Here is a 19,470-nt window from a genome sequence, read left to right as displayed (position 1 = left end):
TGGATCAAATGTTGGTTTTATTTATGTAGGCTGTTCATATGAACCACTTTACCCATCATGTTCTCAGCTTGTGTTGCTGAAGTGAACTTGGTTTCATCTTTCGATTCAGAAAGAGAAACAGACTTGACACTGTTGGTGGGCATGATCCAGTTCAAACAGTCATTTTCTCATATTCTTGTTTTTCTTGGTACAAGTGTAAGTGCAATATTCGTAGTGTGACTCTGTAATTGTAAGGGCGTCGTTGCTATCAAAAGGCTTTTCCTGAAAGTCTTGCGTAATCTTGTTATGTTTGATTTGATACTTGAGACACTTTAAGTTTTACAAAGCAGGGAAAGTTACTTTTGTCTTCTTTTTGTCCACGTTTAGCCACCAGATGTCGCTCTCGCTTTCATAACCACTGGAGTTCAGTCACAGAGAACGAAAATGTGATGGGCTCATGTTGCAAAACTGGGTCAACTACTTAACCAGTTTATTTTAGATCATTATTTGTTACTGGTGGTTTTCCTCACATTTGATAGGTTATCATGCAATACAACGCCTCATATGCCTTCATCACCATATCAGAATAAAAAAAAGCGAATGTACTTTCATGTAGTGTAAATGTATCACTCAGGGTAACCCTGTTTACAGTCTATGGTCCACATAAATAAACCCGCCGTCCACATGTCAAAGAGGAGACGTTGGATTGCGTTGGAGCCAATTGCAGAGCGTGTGAAGTTTCGGTCCCTCCTCCTCTCAGTCTCGGTATAAAGTGTGTGTCGCAACGTTGCCAACAACAAACGCTGCCAACACTGCTGCACAACCTGCTTACACACTGCGCGAGGAAATATTCCAATCAACGGACTACTGTCACGCTATCTCTCTCTCTTTCTTGGATTCATTCCTGACAGCGAAGATGATTCCAGAGACAAGCTTCGGAGAGAACAGGTGAGATTCTTGTTTGATTTTTTTTTTTTTTTTTTTTGCAGAATTGGCTTCTTGCATGGCTTTTCTGAGACATGTGGATGGATAACATGTGCTGGACAGGAATGTGTATCGTCCTTTGAACCTCTCATTGCTTGCACTGCAGGCGAAGTCAACCCGCACTTGTATGTTTTGGATGTAGGACACTTTAGTATTCGGGTGCAGTGAAAAGGTTTGAAGCAAAGTGCAGAGATTTGATGCAAAAAGTCATTTATTTTGTCGTCGCCGGACCTGCTATCTTTATAACCCAAAACTAATTCATACACAACATACAAGCATATAACCGCTTTAAAAGTTGATGCACGAGTCATTTTCTGAAGTCATAAACAGTGTTGAGTACTCACTTGCACAATGCTGTGTATGCATGTTGCAGCGCGCAGGCTGTGTTGACTATGCAATACATAGGCCTATTATATAAGCTTTAAGATGAAATACCTTTGTATATCACAATCGTCCTGATGCATAATAACTCTTAACAATTATTTGGTGGAGGATATATATTTAAAAAAAATCCGAGGGCTTTTGTTTGGCTTTTTTTATGTACTTGGAGATTTTGCAAACAGATCAGCAGCCTGTGTAAACCTGTTTTTAATGCACACTATGAAACTTGAATTGTTCTGTTTTTTTTCTACCAGGATGCAATCCGCAGGGCTGGCTCTGGAGGAGTTGTTGGTCACGGCTCAGAAACAAGACTGCCTGACTGTTGGCATCTATGAATCAGCTAAACTTCTCAATTCGTGAGTTAAAACTACCTTTTCAGCTAATAACTTAACCCGAGACAACAGTCTCAGACATCAAAGTGCTAATGTCAACATGTGTACATTCATTTTCCCTCCTCAGAGACCCAGACAGTGTGGTTCTGTGCGTTCTGGCCACTGATGATTTAGATGATGTGGCACTTCAGATCCACTTCACCCTGCTGCAGTCCTTCTGCTGCGAGAGTGGCCTCAACATCCTGCGAGTATCAGGGGTCCAGCGGCTCCAGCAGCTGCTTTGTGCTGTGGATACCAACAGAAACCAGGAGGAGCACAGAGACCTCCACTGCATGCTGGTTACGGTGTGTTGACACAACACAACAGCCCTCTATTACGTAACTGAAAGGCCATAGCAGGAATATTTTGTTACAGATGATTTTCATGCATCAGCTGATATGTTTACTTTTAGCAATAACCGAGGGAGTGTTATTTAACTTTCTGGAACTTTGCTCTTGTTTTTATACTACATTGGCAAGATTTGCATAACTTCAATGTGAACATGAAGTTGATGTTGTTTTTGTTTTCCTGTGCAGAACCCCCAAGCCGACCACTGCAGGCTACAAGAGGTGGGGACATACTGCCAGGAGAGTCGACGCCTTGACCAGTGGGTGCCTGAACTGGTCCTGCAGGAACGCTGAGGGGCCTGACACCCACATATATGAACAAAAACAGGCGCTTTCCGGGTTCAAATACTGGATCCGTTTCTGCTCACACAGGGACAGCCTGGGAAAGGCTATCCTGACCGATGACTAGCAGAAACAGGGGATTCCCTCTCAGAGACTTGTGACACAGTCAGAGTGGACACTGGTTATGAAGATCAGCGATGGGGGGAAAAAAAACACTCATGGAAAAGCAGATTCCCTCTAAGACCCTGTCTTTTGACATCACCAGAAAAATAGATCCATGCTTCTATTTTGTGCCTCTGTTGTGTTTATGGGGTGTGACAGTCAATCAGCAGTAGCTTTGACTGAAAAATGTCCACACCCAGACGTGTACCTGGAAGATCAGTGCGTTTCTTTGGACTGGGCAGGAATGCTGTAATGAAACTTTACCCAACATTCCTGTGTATTCTAACATGGGAGAGTCCTCAGAGAGTATGTGTGCGTGCGAATGTGTGGTATTTGTGTACAATCCTCAGGTCTTTCTTTAGAAAAGACTGGGCGTGCAGCGTGTGCGTTCCTAAAAAGAATGAGCAGCCAAACCTGTGGAGGAATTGTCACCATGGAAACTAAAATGGAATGATATTCATTATACAGACGCAGGATTAATTGGATGAAATAGATAACAAAAGAGTTGCGGAACGTGTTTGTTTGGTAATAGGAGGATACAGAATGAAGCCGTATGAAGAAGTCTTATTTGTAAATTCTCACTGTGCTGTTGGATAGATCACACTCGGTATCCCAGTGCCTTGAAGATTGCTGCTTATGTTTTTTTTTGATCAAATGCTGTTAACTAAATATGAACAGTGCTGCATCAGTAACTTATTGATTGTATTCTGTGTTTGTTTTAATATTTATGGTATATATTTTTGCTCTGTTAATTAAACCAATAAATTAATATTCATAATTTATGAACCGCTTCATCGACAGGTTTGTTCTTAGATTTAAAAAAACGCAAGCTATGTGTGCATCATGGAACAAGAGTTTACATTCAGCTCACATGTGGGAAAGTCTTTGTGAGTGGATGGCAGTGAGAAAAAGAAATTGGGGTGAGGAAAAAAAAATGTGTTAGAAAATATCAGGCAAAACAAGGTGTTGCAGACTTTCTGTCCCTGCAAGACAAGGAGGGGGGAAAAGCCGCTTTACAAATGCAAGGTGTACAGTGACGCGTTTTCTTCTGAACACTTTGCATCCTTTGTATTTGTTTAATGTCACATCATGCAGGTAAAAATGCAAATTCTTATTAAAGAAGACTGAACCAAGAGCAAATTAGGCCCTGTGCTACCCCACCCATACTACATTGTCTGAAACATCCTCAACATTTCATCCTCCACTCTGCCCTTGTGTCACTCTGTTTTTACTCCACCCTGCGCTCTCACATGTCTGTGCACAGCTTAGAGTGTAGAGCTGCAGAAAGGGAACACTCAGGCACATGGGCCTCCCATTTGTTTACAACCTAGTGGACAGGGGTGTGGCTAGTTAGGTGCTTACTTCTGATTGGCTGTGCTTCTTCCACCCTAAGTATGATTGGCTTTGCGAGAGTCTATGGTTTTAAACTTGGAGGAGACTTGTGATTGTTGAAGCAGTTCTTCTGAAGGAACAGACACAGCCAAGACGGAGTACTCACAACAATGACATTCCTGACAAATGATCCATGTGGGAGGCTTTACAGTCCCTAGCAGTTTCCCTTTGTTTCTCTGCTTTGTGCAGCAGCTTTTCATCTTTGTATTGCACGCTATGTACCTATTTGGCCAGAAAGAATGTGGGTCCATGTGCAATTTGTACTTTTACAATCATTGTGAGAAAAGTAAGGTCCTCCTACTCAGACGGCACAGAAACAAAAGGAAAAACTGAAATATCTGAAGGTAATCATTAACAAGAGTCAAAGTCTACAGCTGTGCTTGTAGAAGACTGTGCAATACTGAATTAGAAGATTTGAATGTCACAGTTATTGATTTTGACTTTCAGTCTCGTAAAAAGCACTTTTTTATAGGTTTCAAGTCCTTCAACTTTTCTGAAAACTTGGATATTGCTGAATTGGTACTTAATAAAACACAAGTACCATTACATATTGATGTCTTTCATCAGCCTCTAATTGTCTTTTAATGTGACTTAACCCAAATTGAATGGATCTGTTGTTATTTCATTCATTCAAATAGTCTTAATTCTAACATTGCAAGTGCAAAAATGCCAATGCAGGTGTAATGTTATCCATAATGCTGTCTGAGTGTAGCATGTTAGCATGCAAACATGTTCCAATCTGTAAACCCAAATTACAACTGGAGCTGCTTGTAATATTAAAGTCATTCAGAGATACTGAAAATACTGAACAACTGGTTCAACAGCAGTGACTCACCTCAAGCATTAACTCAACCTAATGGTTGCTCTATAAAGAGTCAGTGAATCATCAGAGTCTTAAGGATTCTTCTTCTAGAAAAATATCAATCTATCCATGAGTCGATGAGCTGTTTCACTTGAAAGAGGAAATATAAACTTGATGTCATGGCATTCATCCTCTGGGTACATATAAATGTAAATATTTCAGCCTGCACCCAAAGAGGGTTAGAAACTGATTTACACACTGTTTGTAATGGAACTAGCATGATATACAATGGGAGCTTAAAAATCACGAGAGCATGTATTATTATATCATCTTTTTATTAATGTTATCTACTTCTCAATATCATCTTTTTAACAGCAATATCCACAAAATATTAACAATGTGCAAGAAAACATGAGTTATGGCACATCAGAGAACAGTTACAAAAAATAGATATATTTTCTTCATAATCAATCAAGGCAAAAAGATACATATACTGTATGCATACACAGGAGATCAGAACACAAAAGATGAGTCTCAGGAAGGGCTCCGAGGCGATGCAGCGATGCTTGATTTCCACCAATGAGGAGCCTCAAATCTCCCCACCTGGCTGGAATTTTTTTCACCGGGCTCGCTTTGTGTCACAACACCCATGGATTTTCATCTCGAACCATGTATTCTTAACACTGTTAGTTCTGTTGATCTGATAACCCCAAAGACCAGCATTAACACAATATACGCCACCATAAGGCAAACTAACAACCAATCAGACAAACTGTCAGCCGACCATAGATTGTAGGCCGGCTCTCTCTGATTGTAGCCCAACCAAATATGGAATGATTGAATAAATAAATATGATAAAAAAGCATCTCCAGGACAACGTCACTGTGTGTGTGTGTGTGTGTGTGTGTGTGTGTGTGTGTGTGTGTGTGTGTGTGTTTGTGTGTATGCATGCTTACTTTATGTTGAACTGTTTGCAGTTGCAAACCTCTTAGACTATCACTTTAACATTTCAAATTACAGGGAGCAGCCTCTCCTTTTTTAAACACAAACAACGAATCAGCATTTTCCTCAATCTTCCACGACGTCATCATTTAGGGGAAGGCAAACATCACATCATGATAAATTATTCTGAGTTACTCGTTCGTTGATACTGTTTGGATTCAAGGTTTCCGTTTGAGCGGGCTAGTTATGGTATTTCCTAAGCTAGTTCAATGTTTTTGTTTTTATTTTTTAAGAAAATCAGCGTTCAAATTAAGCTTCACATTTAGGGAAATATTTATTATGGGTTAGTTGCTGCGCGTTCACTAGGAAGTTCAATAAGTCTGTTTGTTGAATAATAGCTACATCCAACAGCTGGTTAGCTTAGCTTAGCAACTACTAAGCTAGTCCTTCACATAGTAGACAAGACTTAAGTGATATTTAACATGTACGCAAATGTGCTTAAAGGATCGTACTGTAATACTTAGGGCCACATAAGGTTAAAGTTATAGATTATAACTAATTTACAAACACTCCCCTCAACCTCCAGAAGAAGCTGTATCGGCTTCTAACTTGTAGAAAACAGCGAAAGTTCCATTGTGTTGCCAATGTTTTTCAATTTCAACTGATCCTCTCATCTAATAGTCTGCAAAAAGCAAAAGGCCTAAGTTTGTTCCCAAAATGCAAAACTATTCAGGCTGCAGTCTAAAGCTTTAATAAGTGGTGAAAATAAGCTGCAGCTAATAAATGCAACTGACTCAGGCACAGATGGGGCTAAACAACAATGACGAATACAAAATATATTTCAAAAGGGAATTAGTCAGCTTAGTGATCATTATTGTTAAAGTCGTCACATCAAAATAGCTGCTCACACTACAAATGAACAATTTAAGCTCTTGACAGAATCCTCTTTTGCTCTTCTCCAGTCAATAGAAGAGTGAGTGAAGGCCATACATACTGGTCTGACTGTGTCGCATGACCTCTCCTCCGGTCAGTCTCACCCTGACCTGGAATTGCAGGGCTGCATTACTGTTACATTACTGTGACGCTCTGAAACAGCCCTGGAGGCACTGTGTGTTCTTACTCACTGTGTCTCTCCCACTACACACACACAGGCGTGTACACACACTCATGCGTGCACCTCTGCTTTCTCTTCTCTGCCTCCTGCTCTGCCAAATCATTCTTCTCCGCTACCAAAGACCCACACACACAGGCACACACACACGCACAAACACACGCACACCCTCAGTGTTCTCTGTATTTTTGGAACGGCCTACACTGTCTGTGTGGAGTAACGGCTAATCAGACTTAGAGGAGGGCTATGTGTCAGAACTATTCAACCAACTTTATTTTGCAATTAAGCCTTGATTTCCGTTTTTTCTCCTCATTTAAAAAAAATAAATACTTTTGTTTACCTACATGCTAAATATGTGATGAGTAGATTGGTACTAATCTCCTGTATGTGCATTAAATGTGATGCAGCAGCTAGCTTAGCTTAGCATACATTTTCAAAATAGCAAACATAAAACCTTGCTCTGTCGAAAGCTAGCGGCATAGTCTCATCTCACTCTTAGAATTTTTTTAATGTACTGATTTGAAAAATAAATAAATGTAACATGTTATTTAGTTAACATTACTTTTGTCTCAACAAATTTTGTAACCTTTGGACAGAGCTACGCCAACTTTTTTCAGTCATTATGCTAAGCTAAGCTAACTGGCAGCTACAGCTTCATATTTGAAGTTCACAAATTTCAAACGTCTGCAAATGTGAAGCTTTAAGCTCTCCCCAGCAAACAGTCTGCCTTCCAAACTGTGCGCACACCAGCAAGTGTGGACCCACCAAAAGACAACCTCACCAACTTCCGACCCCTCCGCCCACTGGACTCCCAGAAGTCTGTGTGGCAGCAGGTAGCTCATATTGACCAAGTGATTAGAGAAGAGAAAGGGAGCAGGTTGATCTCACCTGGCGGTCCATCAGCAAGCACAAATCCTGTCCAAATGACTCCACCCTCCTCTTTCACTGTACGTTAGTCCTGACAAAAGCCTTTGCTAAATGCTCAAATGTAAATATGACAACACAAAGCTCTTCTCTTTCATCAATTAACCATCAAAAAGCAGCTCTATGTGGCCAGCCTTGACACTCCTTTAACCTTTGACTGCTTACAAACCTAAATAGGAGCTGCACGAGAGAGAGTGTGTTATGTAAAAATGTGTGTTGTCCTAGTTGCCTTTCACGCACCAAATGCAACACAAGAGAAATGCTTGTGGGCTACTATAGTGTTAAAGGATAGATCAGGAGGTTGGTTTTTGCCTCTGGAATGAGGTCTGATGTTGATTTATCCTCTTACAGGACACAATCCTAAACCTAACAGGTTTACATTTTCAATCTTACTCTTTATTTTGATATATCCTCATCAGGTGTCTGTGTTTGTGTCTCTGGTTAAAACCATCCTCCACTATCATAAGCCTCTAAAACCTGAATGACCAAAAATGAACTACAACAAAAGAAGACAGACATGATCTTGACTGATAGAACAGAATAAGGAGTACTAAAAGAAAGATCTAACATCCACAGAGAGGGATTCTGTGTTTAGATTTGTTATCTTACAAACACTGTACAGGGCAATACTCAACTGACCAGGTTCCATGGACTCCATAGAAAGAAGAAACTCAAAAAGTTAAACAGCTATTCGTCAACTTATCACTTCTGCACATGTCTGAAAGAAAGTTTTTACACTTAGTTATTTTCTCTTGACTTCATTTGTGTTCCACTTTTCACTTCATCTTTTTTACAATCAAGTTTGGTTTGTCCGAAGAGGAGAATTGTGGAGAAGAGAAGGATAGAAAAAAACCCAGAATCTTTACTGATCCAAACTTCTCCTGGGGAGACTGAAACTTTAAGACTATAATTTCCAGAATGATTATGCATCAAAACACTGCTTGAATACAATGCAGTAAATCACAACTTTTCCTTTGTAAAACTGCCGATTTATAGAATGAAACATGAAAAGAAAAGTGGGAAAGGAAAATCTTTTGGGTAATCTCCTACAGCCTTGCTGTCCTTACAGACTTATTCCAGGGTGCAACCTGCCCTCTCTCAGGGTAAAGCACAGGGAGGCTTGAACTACAGTAAAAACCTTTGTTTAAGAGTATCTGCTTAGGTGTTCCCCATGACTTACAACTAGATCCTCTGTCTTTTAATGTAAGACAGGAGGAGAAACCTGATCAGCCAGGGGAAACACCTACCTCAGAGCAAAATAATAATTTAAAAAAAGGTACAGTATTATCTTATCTGTTAGGTAATGCTTTAACAAAATATCAAAATGTACATTGAATTCACAAACAAGTATTTCTTAAGAAAAAATGCAGTAAACGTCCAGGGTTAATAGCTTGAGTTCTTTGTAGAGCAGTTCATTATGCTCCCCTCATAGTTGCAGATCTGAGGTCAGCTTAGACATCGATTTTGCCCAACAGCATTCATAAAGAACTGCAGTGGAATCGGTGACAGCAGATCAGCATCTAGAGATAATTTTCTGTAGAAGTTGGCACAGCTGGAGGTTTGGCCGAAGGCTGCGGACGGCCATGATGAGGCCACAGGCAGAGACGGTTTGTTGATACAGGTTTGGGTAGGAACATGCTAGCCTGATAAAAGGCAAAGGCTGAACTGCTTGCTTCAAGACAAACCCACCATGATTTAGCAAAGGCAGGTTTGAAGGCCAGCTCTTAGACTTCTTTTAACTGCCTCACAAAAAAAAAACATTTATTGGGACACCAGATCGTGTTTGGCACGGGTGGCAGGAGCGCCTACCGTCTTTTCTGTTGCCCACATGCAGCTTCCCACTCCTATACCCAACACCTTAGTTCATGACAAAAGAAGCTGAAAATATCCTGCTCCAACTGATTATTAATGTCCGAATCCCTTTTCAAATAAATTGTCACTTTTAGTTAATTTTCAGCAGATATGACCATTACCAAAGCACCTTCCTCAGTGATGTACTGACCTCAGCCACTGGGAGCACAAGATACTTCCCTCCTAACTGTGGCTACAGAGTATGGCGCTTTTCCAGAGAGGCTATTCTGGGAGTGTGTATATGTTATATGAGTATGTGTATGCTAGGTGGTGTGTGTTTGCATGTGTGTGTCTGGGGATATCTGGGGACAAATGTTTGTACTTAGTGTGCATGTGTGAATATGTTTGTGTGTGAGGGCAGAAGGAGTGTAGCTCAGCTATAGGATGATGCAGGGTTTCTTGTCCTTGAAAGGGTTTTCGGAGGTGGGAACCCCAACCAGCAGAGGGTCGCTACGAGCGTGCTGCTCACAGTAACTCATCAGGTCTGCGGCTGCTTTAGACACCTGACAGGAGAGAGGGTTGAGGGAGACAAGCCAGGGATTAGAATAAGAGGATGAAGGACAAGAGAAAAGGGAGAGGATGGTGGAAGGGGTTGAAACTCACACACACAAACATGGAAGCAAACTATCTTCTCACCTTGATGCGTTCAATTCCTGCCTCAATCCTCAGCTGTTCCACCAGTTTCCTGGCCTGGGCGATATTATTAGTGGTAGACATACTGATCCATCAGAATACACCAACACAGGAGAAAACTGTCAGGAGGAGTGAAGAAAAACAGAAAAATAAGCAAGTTAAAACAAAGGTAGATACAGAAGAGTTAACATCAAAAAAATGAAAGTAAAAATGTTGATTCTTCATCAACTCATTTCTTTAGCTGCATATACTGTAAAAGAGAACAAGCATCAACACATTTCTGAATCACAGATTTTCTTCAAAGATATTTACATTTACTTTCAAATGTAGCGTATGTGCATGGGCAAAAACTAAGAAAATGAAATTACAACAAAACAAAACTTTAAAAATGTCATCATTTCCCCCTCCTGTAACTTCTGCAGTAGTCTGCACCATACAGCTTTAATCTGCATGATGCTCTGTTTTTAGTTCACTGATTTACGAGTTAAATTACCCTGTAAGTCAACAGAAATGTTATTGATGGGACTGTAGGACTTCAGTTGTGGATTTATAGCCCCACTGTGTGGTGACTACGTGTAAGTGTGACAGCTTTTGGTTTTAAATATTTTGTAGGTGAAAAACACAGTAACGTTTGTCATGCATGTTGTATGATGTGTAAGCTCCCAGAAAATTGTGACACTTAAATAAATAGGTAATTGAATGTTACCTGGCTGGTGGTGGGCAGACAGGTATCTCTCTCTTTCTCTCTCCCTCTCTCTCTCTCTATCTCTCTCTCTCTCTCTCTGTCTCTCTCTCTCTCTCTCTCACTCTCTCTCTGAACAATGACTGGATGGAGAGGACGATTTAAGTGATTAAGGTGAAGTTTCCAAGTGAAGACGACAGAGCTGGACAGCAGCTGAGCTCACATTGGCTCGTCTCTGTGAGAAAAAGAGAGCAGGTTAGATTGTTGCTCACAAAGCTATGTTAAAGACATTTTTCTCATTGCACAAATATAGTTTTTTTATATGCAGATACGTATACCAAGGGTTCAGATTTAGATCCATATCTTTTGTGATTTTATGTTTGACCTATATCAAAGACAAAATGACACTTTGTTTTTTAAATATGAAAAATCCGGGGGCTAAAACTTAAGTGCAGCTTTTTGAGAATGGAATGGATGTTTGTCACTTTGGATGAAAGTGTCTGCTTAATGACACCAAACTTTTTGTTGACACTTCATCATCTTCTCATCACAACTTCTATTAGCTCCACAGAGCACGAGCAACATCACTTCATTGATCAGATGGGGGAACATTCCTCCATTTCTGATCCAAACGAGGTTCAGCTTGTTCAGCTCCTTTCATACCTGTAATGTCTTTAAGTTGACTCGCAACCTGTTTTTATGTCTCTTTCGCTTCTTTTAGCACAGCAGAGATGTTTTCCCTCATCAGTACCTCTGATCAGAACACACCTCCCTCCTCACACACCTCAACGTCTCAGCGTGAGTGTGTTACAACTGTCTCTCACCCTGTCTATCCGTCTGTCGCCCCCTCTCTCTCTCGGGTGGAGAGTCCCGCTTTAATTACTCCTACTGTGGAGTAGCTCAGAGATTCATGGCTGTAATTAGGGGCTTGTGTGTGTGTGTGTGTGTGTGTGTGTGTGAGAGAGAGAGAGAGAGTGTGACAGAGAGAGAGAAAGAGAGAGGGAGAGAACAATTTAAATCTCACTTAATCTGTCTCTGAACTTATTTTTGAAATCATACTTACTTTGGACATTCCTAATTTTTCTCTAACCTAACACTTAATCTAAATCCTAATCACAACACTTTAGGTCCTCACTTCCACAGATTTTGTGTGTTTTTGTGAAATAATTCATCTTATTACAGTGATTACAGTTTCCTGGACATTAGAACTTGTCATATATAATTTATTTTTCCAATACACAAGTATAGTGTATGTAGTATCTGGTTAGATTTTGGTCTGTATGTGAGTTCCTCTGAGTTGAATTAATGTAAACAATAAACACTTTTTAAACAATTAAAACTGTCTCAAGTCAAAAACTCATTATTAAGCAATTAACAAAGCGAAAGAGCCAAACGTCAGATTAGTGGCACTAAAAATATATTCAGAATAAGCCTATTATGGCCTAATTTCTCTTAGAAATAATGGCAAACAGCTCTCAAAAAGCATACTGGTTAAGAACTCGAGCCATCAGTTAAATCTAAGTTTAAGGTACTTATATTGTTTTGTCTTGAGCTTCAATAAATGTTTTGAGTGTTGCTTTTGTTACTTTGTTTACTATTCAAACCTCTACCTGCCAAAGTTCAACTCCTCTAACTCCCAAATATGAAGTTTATTTCAATAACGTGACTGTGTGGGATGTCTCTAAAATGTGTTTGCTATGTACACACACACACAACCTTCCATCACAATATACACGCTCATTATATGTCATTGGTTGGAGGAGTGTCCCGAATCACTCTGCATACAGCATCACTGACAGCCAACAGAACATAACAGATATGAGCATAAACTACAACTCCTTACAATTAAAACCAGGATTAAAACCAAGCACTACCACCTGTAAAACCCCACAGAATCAACACCTGTCATAACAAAGGCTTATCAAAGTATTTGTGTGTGTGCTCTTATAGGCCTATTGTCAAATTCTCCAAATATAATCCCTCTAAACATAAAAGTATCACATTTACTTTTCAACTGAGCAAATGTTGAAACAAAGTGACAGCACTTTTATCCTCTCTGTTTGCAAGCTGTTTCATCCATCTCAAACAAGACTCAAACACGTTAGTTTGCATATTTCGTCTATAAATAGGGAACAGTGGCAACAGGCAGACACAGTAGAATAAAATAGACTATAAAAAACCCTTATGGCTCTGTTCAGTAGCAGCCTATTAGAAATCTGCTGTTTTAGATTCTTCAGCCTGTTGATTTTTTAAACTTTCTGTTTTGGCGCTGAGAGAAGGAAGCCGTACTCTTGCAAAAAAAAAAAAAAAAAAACAGCACAAATATGAGTTTCTGACCTTCCACAGTCAGATCTCTCTCCTCCTACACCTCCTAAGATTGAAAACATTTGCTTAAGGCGATGCACAGACACAAAACCCATACTGTAGACTGGTCATCTGATTTGGCCTGGATCAAAAAACCATCACCAGAGCCGCAAGGCCCCGAACCAACCAAACAGAACAGCCAGCTCAGAGAGCCCGCAGCCGCCCTCCAAGACGCGCAAAAATGCATCAATCCATATTGATTCTCGCAGCTCCTGAGCGCTGATCAGGCCTGCACGTCCTCCGCGATAGGCCCCTGCTCACTGCTCTACCGTGAGAAAACACAATGCGGGCATTTTGATGGATAGAACAGCATGTCCTCTCTCTCCCATGGCTATCCACACACACACACACACAAACGCACGGGCGCGCAGGCACAGGCAGACCTTGTGCACATATCAAAGCCAGAGATATTTTCCCAAGTGACGACCAGACTATAGCCAACCGCTTCAGGTCTGGACACAGGCCCTGATTGTTAGCCGTGGGAGCAGGGTGGTGACATGTTTTGAGGCTCCAGTAGCCAATATGAACCCATCCAGCGACAATGGGCACGAGACTGGAGCGCATGCCTTTATGTTCCGCTATTATGCAAATTGATCGGCCTACTTCGGCACATATAATCCAGAGGTTTTTATATATATATATATATATATCTACACAAGTGCCTCGTGTGTCCTCAGAGTCCAGTCAAGCTGGTGGAAATCTCCCAATGACCCTGTCCCCGGTCCTCCCCACCCTCTCTGCCGGCAAAGGGCTGGGGAAAACCGGATTCGTGACACCGATGAAGCCCCTCTCCGCTGCAGCCGCCCTCGGTGACGGGAAGCCGGGGTTGCAGAGGCGCACAGACGCGTTACAATTATAGTACACAGTGAGGAAAAAAAAATACCCGAATATCTCCAAACTCACCTCCGAATGCGCTGTATTGGTGATTTAAAGGGCCAGATCCGCTGGTTTCTCACCCTCTCTGCTCGTTCACTCCCCGTCTTCGCCGAGCCAAACGCCTCCCCCTCCGCTACCAGTGTCTGTCCACTCCTCTACCCCCTCCCCTCCCCTCCCTCTCTCCTCTCCTCCCTCAGGTCGATACAGTGACAGCACCTTTAACACAGGGACTACCTAAAATGTTTATGATTCACAAATGTCTAATAAATGGGAGCCTGTAATTATTCATTAAAAAAAAGACAAAAATACACATTTCGCTTCAATTTAAGTCTTGTTTGTATTGGTTGCTTCGCTGTCAGGACCCATAAATTATTCTTTTATTAAAAGGGACATTCTTGTGAATACTTGGACGTCAGGAATGGCTTACACTACCATGAATGAAAGCCTCATTCAATATTAATCAGTGTGTATTCAACTTTATTTAACAATGAAGTCAAAAATATTCCATTGAAAGCTCTATTTTAAAACTTTATCAGTAAAACACTGGCTCAGCGGCTAAAATGAACCTTTCCTAGCATCGAAAAATGAAATCTCAAATGTACGATCAAATATTAATATTATTAAAATATTATGTATTGGCTCAGATTTCAGGGTAATAATTAAATAATTAAGAAGTTTCTATGTTTTTTTGTATTTAAGATGTCTGTAACATCTCTTTTTAATGTAATATATGATGTATTAATGTTTCCCCTAAATGCACTAACACGTTTCTAAAGCTGCTGTGATTTTTTTGTATTTCAAATCCTGCATGTTATTTTGTGTGATCAACAAGTGACATGTTGCTAAAAGACCACAGTGTATGGATACTAGTGTTTTACTAAGATATATTGGCTATCTTTAAAAACATAAAAAGTAAAAGTTAATTGTCTTTATTATTGTTTAAAGAAATAACGTGGATCTGTGCTTTTTATTCTTCAATATTGGAACAAAATCATTTTAAAATCTTTTACAGCATTAGCTCCACACCTATTCCGCCTGTAAGTGGTGTATTTTCCCTCTTTCGTGCACATCATCCCACATCTGGATCTGTTTAATAGGCTACTCAGGATTAGACTTTTTACCTCATGCGTCAATTACGCGTTCCAGCCACACGGGAGCGCCATTGTCCCAGCTGAAGCTCCGTCTCCTCCTGGGAGAGGTGTGGGCCGCTCCTTCTATTCCTGGCAGGCCCGGCGCATCCTGCGTTTGCACCGATATAGCCTAGTCCTGCACTCCTCCTCCACAGAGCTGAAAGTGCTGCATTTGCTGCATGATTATTGGCTGTGGACGGTTTCCTTTGCGGTGAAGGGGGCTAAAGGTCTGATGTGTAAGAAACTGCATCTTATTTTTCAGCAGCTCTTTGTTTTTGAGTGATGCTGACATAGATGGAGATGCGTGTGGATATGCTACTTTGACGCACGTAGGCATTCACACTCGTGCAGCCATATCTTCTTCCTGGCTGTATGGAAACCTTTTAGCTGCTTATTATAACCATAGGCGAGCTATTTATAACCCCCACAGAGAACCGCATTGGCCTCGTTTCCTTTAGAGTGTGAAATTGTTGCTGATGCCTATACATTTGTCTCTCGTTTCCTCACCTTTTAGCTCCATTTCTTTTTGTCCCTGCTCCATTTGTCGTTCCTTATACCATTCCAGTCCATTTATCTACCCATCCCCTTTGTGTGTGTGTGTGTTGTTGAAGAGGCAGTGTATTTACAGTGTAGGCTACTACAGCAGAGCTCTTCAATTTAACGAGGGGTGGAAGCCCATGAGTCATGAGTCACGACTAAAAGTTGCTTTCACAAAGGTGGCACCCCCACCCATCCACACAGATCTTTTTCTCACACTTTCTCTGAGATTGAATGTGTGCTGGCAAGCTAAACTTATACAAAGTATTTCCTACATGTCTAGAAGCACATGTGGTGTGTGTGTGTGTGTGTGTGTGTGTGTGTGTGTAAGTGAGTGTGCGTGCGTGTGTGTGCACGTGGATTAGCTCATTAAGATCAAAGGGGTTGCCACACTGGCCTTTGGGGGTGGCAGTTGGTCATTGTGCGTTGTTACACACTCCAGCAGCAGCAGCCTGAGAGACCTCTGCCTGTCGTAACGCATTTCTGTCCCCACCAGGGTCACACCACACTCTGATGCGACAACCATCGTCAACGTCAGCGCGCCTCCATGGCAACCGCGCTGGGTACAGCATCTCCAAGCAGATGTTAGAGGGTTAAGGGAGACGTGAGAGTGAAAGGAGGAGTGGGGAGGCTGTGTGAGTGCATCATCACAGGCTATCTGTGTTTGTGTGAATCCCTAATGTGTTGTTGTGTATGCGGTGTGAATTCGGCCACAAGAAAACAAGAATTGGTTTAGAAATAGTCTACATCTGCTGGCATGGCTGTTTTTATGCTTTACCTAAAGCTGATGTGCACTCAATCGTTAGCATGCTATCATGCTCATAATTAAAATATCCTTTGTCTTATAGTTATCAAGCGAATGTTTTCTGTGCAGGTATAGGAACATAATGCAGTGGTGCTTTGGGTGATTTAGAAGTGATGTCATCATCAAAATACACTACTTAACACACTGTCTGCTGTTACAGCAATGCATTTGACCTGATAGCCTACTATTTTTTTTATTTATTTAATTATCAAGGGACAGTGTAGAAGGACATTGATCATTTTCAGTTAAGTTAGGATCTAAATCCCTCACCCCCAATTAGCATGCTAACATTTGCCAACTTGCACCAAACCCAAAAGTAGGCTGCAGGTGAGGCTCATGAGAATGTCTCAGTTGTGCAGGTGTAAAGTAGAGCCCAAGTGATACCAGAGTTTTCAGACTGATACAGACACCGATGTTAGATAAAGATACTCTTACCAAAATGTTGGGGATTATAGTGCTTTATTAAGTTGAAATAAAAGTTGCTACATATTTTGGACCAATTTTGCACAGATGAATTTGCAAAGGTAAGGATGCTCTATAGAGTATAAATTTATTGCATTATTATACATATCAGTTAATTCTAGTATGGGCCACAGTCTTCTCAGCTGTGATTCTCTGCTAAACGTGCTCAACACTGATGTAAGAATTGTAATCAATGGAGTCAGAGCAGACGCTGCTACAGAAATGACAGGATGAGGACCTTTTTAAATCACCCGAAAAAACTGTTATCTAAATTGTTTTTTTTGTGTGGAGATTTCTTTATTCCATAATTAAAAAAAAAAAAAAAACACTGACACCAATGGACTTTATGTACCCATATTAGCCCAATAATATCTGCTGTCTGATGTATCTGTCATTATTATGTTTGCATGGCTAAAAGTGATCATTTTGGTAAGCAACTCCTGCACCAATAAGGTTGAGTCAACATACACAGAATGACGAGACACACTTCTCAGTTCACAATTTTATTAGGAAAATCATTTTGCAGTTTTGATTATTATTATCATCTATATATATATATATATTTATATATATTATTTTCAGTTAGTCAGAGGATGCATCAGCACAGTATATCTTAATAGGAAGACTATTGCTAGAATAAATATCTATACATTATAATCAGTCAAATAAAATAAAAAGTCAGAACAAAAAGAAAAACAATCAAATAATTTACAAAAAACAATAAGTGCTTAAAAGAAATAAACCATTTGCAAAACTGAAGCGGAGAACTTCTGCTGCGGAATTTATTTAAAAAATACAAAGATGATTCACAGTTTGTGTCCTTGTTCTCATGCTGGCTGGAACACCAATAGGGACCATGCAGGAATGAAGAGCCAGAGCAACAGGATAGTACCAAACTACATTATCCACAAAGTCTATATGCCCCACTTTATGCTGTGTCCGCACAAAAACAGCTTGTGAGGATCTGAGGCGATCAGAGCAGATGTAAAGGGGTGGGCCAGAGAGGTCAGCGGGTCAGTTTCCACTCATCCTTAAACACTGATTTCCTTTAGATGTTCTGCGTCTTTGCTCGACTCGGTTGGACTCTAACCTGCCCTCATTGGTACAGATGAATAGTTGGACAAGAACACTACAACCTTTGATGTGTATTCAGTTTTTACTGACTGTCTTTTTCTAGTATCTCAGGGCCGTGCTTGTCATCCTGCTATGTAAGAACACATGTGAACCACGCTAACTCAGCTCTACAAAACTCTGTGAGTGAGGTGAAACTCCCCAGGTCCAAATCCAAATTTGAAAATTTGCTGTAGCTATGGAGACCAACTGTATTCAATATTAAATAAATGTATATGAAATTTTGGATTAAATAGTCACGTGAATTACATAAAGACAAAATATATGCCTTTAAGCCATTAATTAAAAAATCCAGTTTTACAAAAAATAAGAATTATATGTTTTTCACTCCATCATGATTTTATTCCAGCAGTTCTAAAGGTCCTTTTCAATTTCAGTTTCTGTCACTTTCATGTTGTCACAAAACTATTTTCCCGGTGATTTCATAGTGCCTCTTTCCATCAATTGAATTAAAGTAAAGAAATCATGAACTAGCAGAACTCTGTTATGTAATTGGCTGCGGCTTAAGTCTGATTAGACAGACAGCCAATCATATTACTAGCTCTACGCTGTCTGTTTTGATTGACAGAAAAATACTTTGTGCTAGATAGTGGCATTATAAAACACAATGTTCAGTGGAACAGTGGAAGCAGACATAACAACTAATTTAGAAAAAAGTGAATATAAAAATGTTTTTTTAAATAGCAAGAAGTTCAAATTTAGACAATTGTAAAAACCCAAACAGAATATCATGGTAATGTGATATGATTGTGTCTGCATTCAGTAATATGATGACAACACTTTATTTCATCTAATATTGAACACCTTGGGTTTCCATAAACTCCATCGTTACAAACAGATTTGCTGTTTTTCTTGAAGAGAATAAATTAAATTCTTTGGATACATCAAGTTCAATGACTTTATCAGAGCACTTGAAGTTGGCATGAAGCTTGTACTTTTGCTGTGTTTATCTAATTGGACACTTCATTTATATGAAGCGAATGCAGGTGACAGCACCCTCCCACCTCTGCGTCTTTTCCTCTGCACTCTCTCTCATCTCTGAAATGTTTAGTTCTTTACACACTATTTACAACTATCTACAATCAGATGTGAGCCGCCTCCAGTCTGTTCATGAGCAACCCACTCACAAACACACACACGAAAACAAAGAAAAACAATTTGAAGGGATGAATATGAAAGACAGTCAAAATGTCAGGGGATGGACAGCTGATGTATGAAAGTTGAGTGCTTAGTGTTGCTTCAGAAGAACAGCCAGTGAGAGAACGTGGCCTGCGTGAATGTAAAATGTGCCTGTGTGTTTGAGTGTGCAGCTGAAGGCATGC

The 19,470-nt window shown here is 40.3% G+C and overlaps 2 protein-coding genes across 3 annotated transcripts; one reads left to right on the top strand and one right to left on the bottom strand.

Moving 5' to 3' along the window:
- Positions 1-593: 593 nt before the first annotated feature.
- LOC132993791 (growth arrest and DNA damage-inducible protein GADD45 beta-like) lies at positions 594-3,288 on the top strand. Its single transcript, XM_061063834.1, has 4 exons — positions 594-927; positions 1,599-1,700; positions 1,804-2,020; positions 2,252-3,288. The coding sequence occupies exons 1-4, from the start codon at positions 896-898 to the stop codon at positions 2,354-2,356; spliced, it is 456 nt and encodes a 151-aa protein (XP_060919817.1). The 5' UTR covers positions 594-895; the 3' UTR covers positions 2,357-3,288.
- Positions 3,289-5,016: 1,728 nt separating this feature from the next.
- Positions 5,017-14,231, bottom strand: gng7 (guanine nucleotide binding protein (G protein), gamma 7). 2 transcript variants are annotated; one of them, XM_061063836.1, is made up of 4 exons: positions 14,111-14,231; positions 10,868-11,078; positions 10,165-10,280; positions 5,017-10,031 (listed from the first exon to the last, which is right to left on the bottom strand). In XM_061063836.1, exons 3-4 carry the CDS (start codon positions 10,243-10,245, stop codon positions 9,906-9,908), a joined length of 207 nt encoding a protein of 68 aa, XP_060919819.1. In that variant the 5' UTR covers positions 10,246-10,280; positions 10,868-11,078; positions 14,111-14,231; the 3' UTR covers positions 5,017-9,905. The 2 variants fall into 2 exon arrangements, with proteins under 2 accessions (XP_060919819.1, XP_060919818.1); XM_061063835.1 differs by lacking the exon at positions 14,111-14,231 and adding an exon at positions 13,862-14,055.
- Between the last annotated feature and the right edge of the window lie 5,239 nt (positions 14,232-19,470).

This window comes from Labrus mixtus, chromosome 18 (genome assembly GCF_963584025.1).
Source record: "Labrus mixtus chromosome 18, fLabMix1.1, whole genome shotgun sequence".
NCBI lineage: Eukaryota > Metazoa > Chordata > Actinopteri > Labriformes > Labridae > Labrus > Labrus mixtus.
This window is presented reverse-complemented; position numbering and strand designations above follow the sequence as displayed.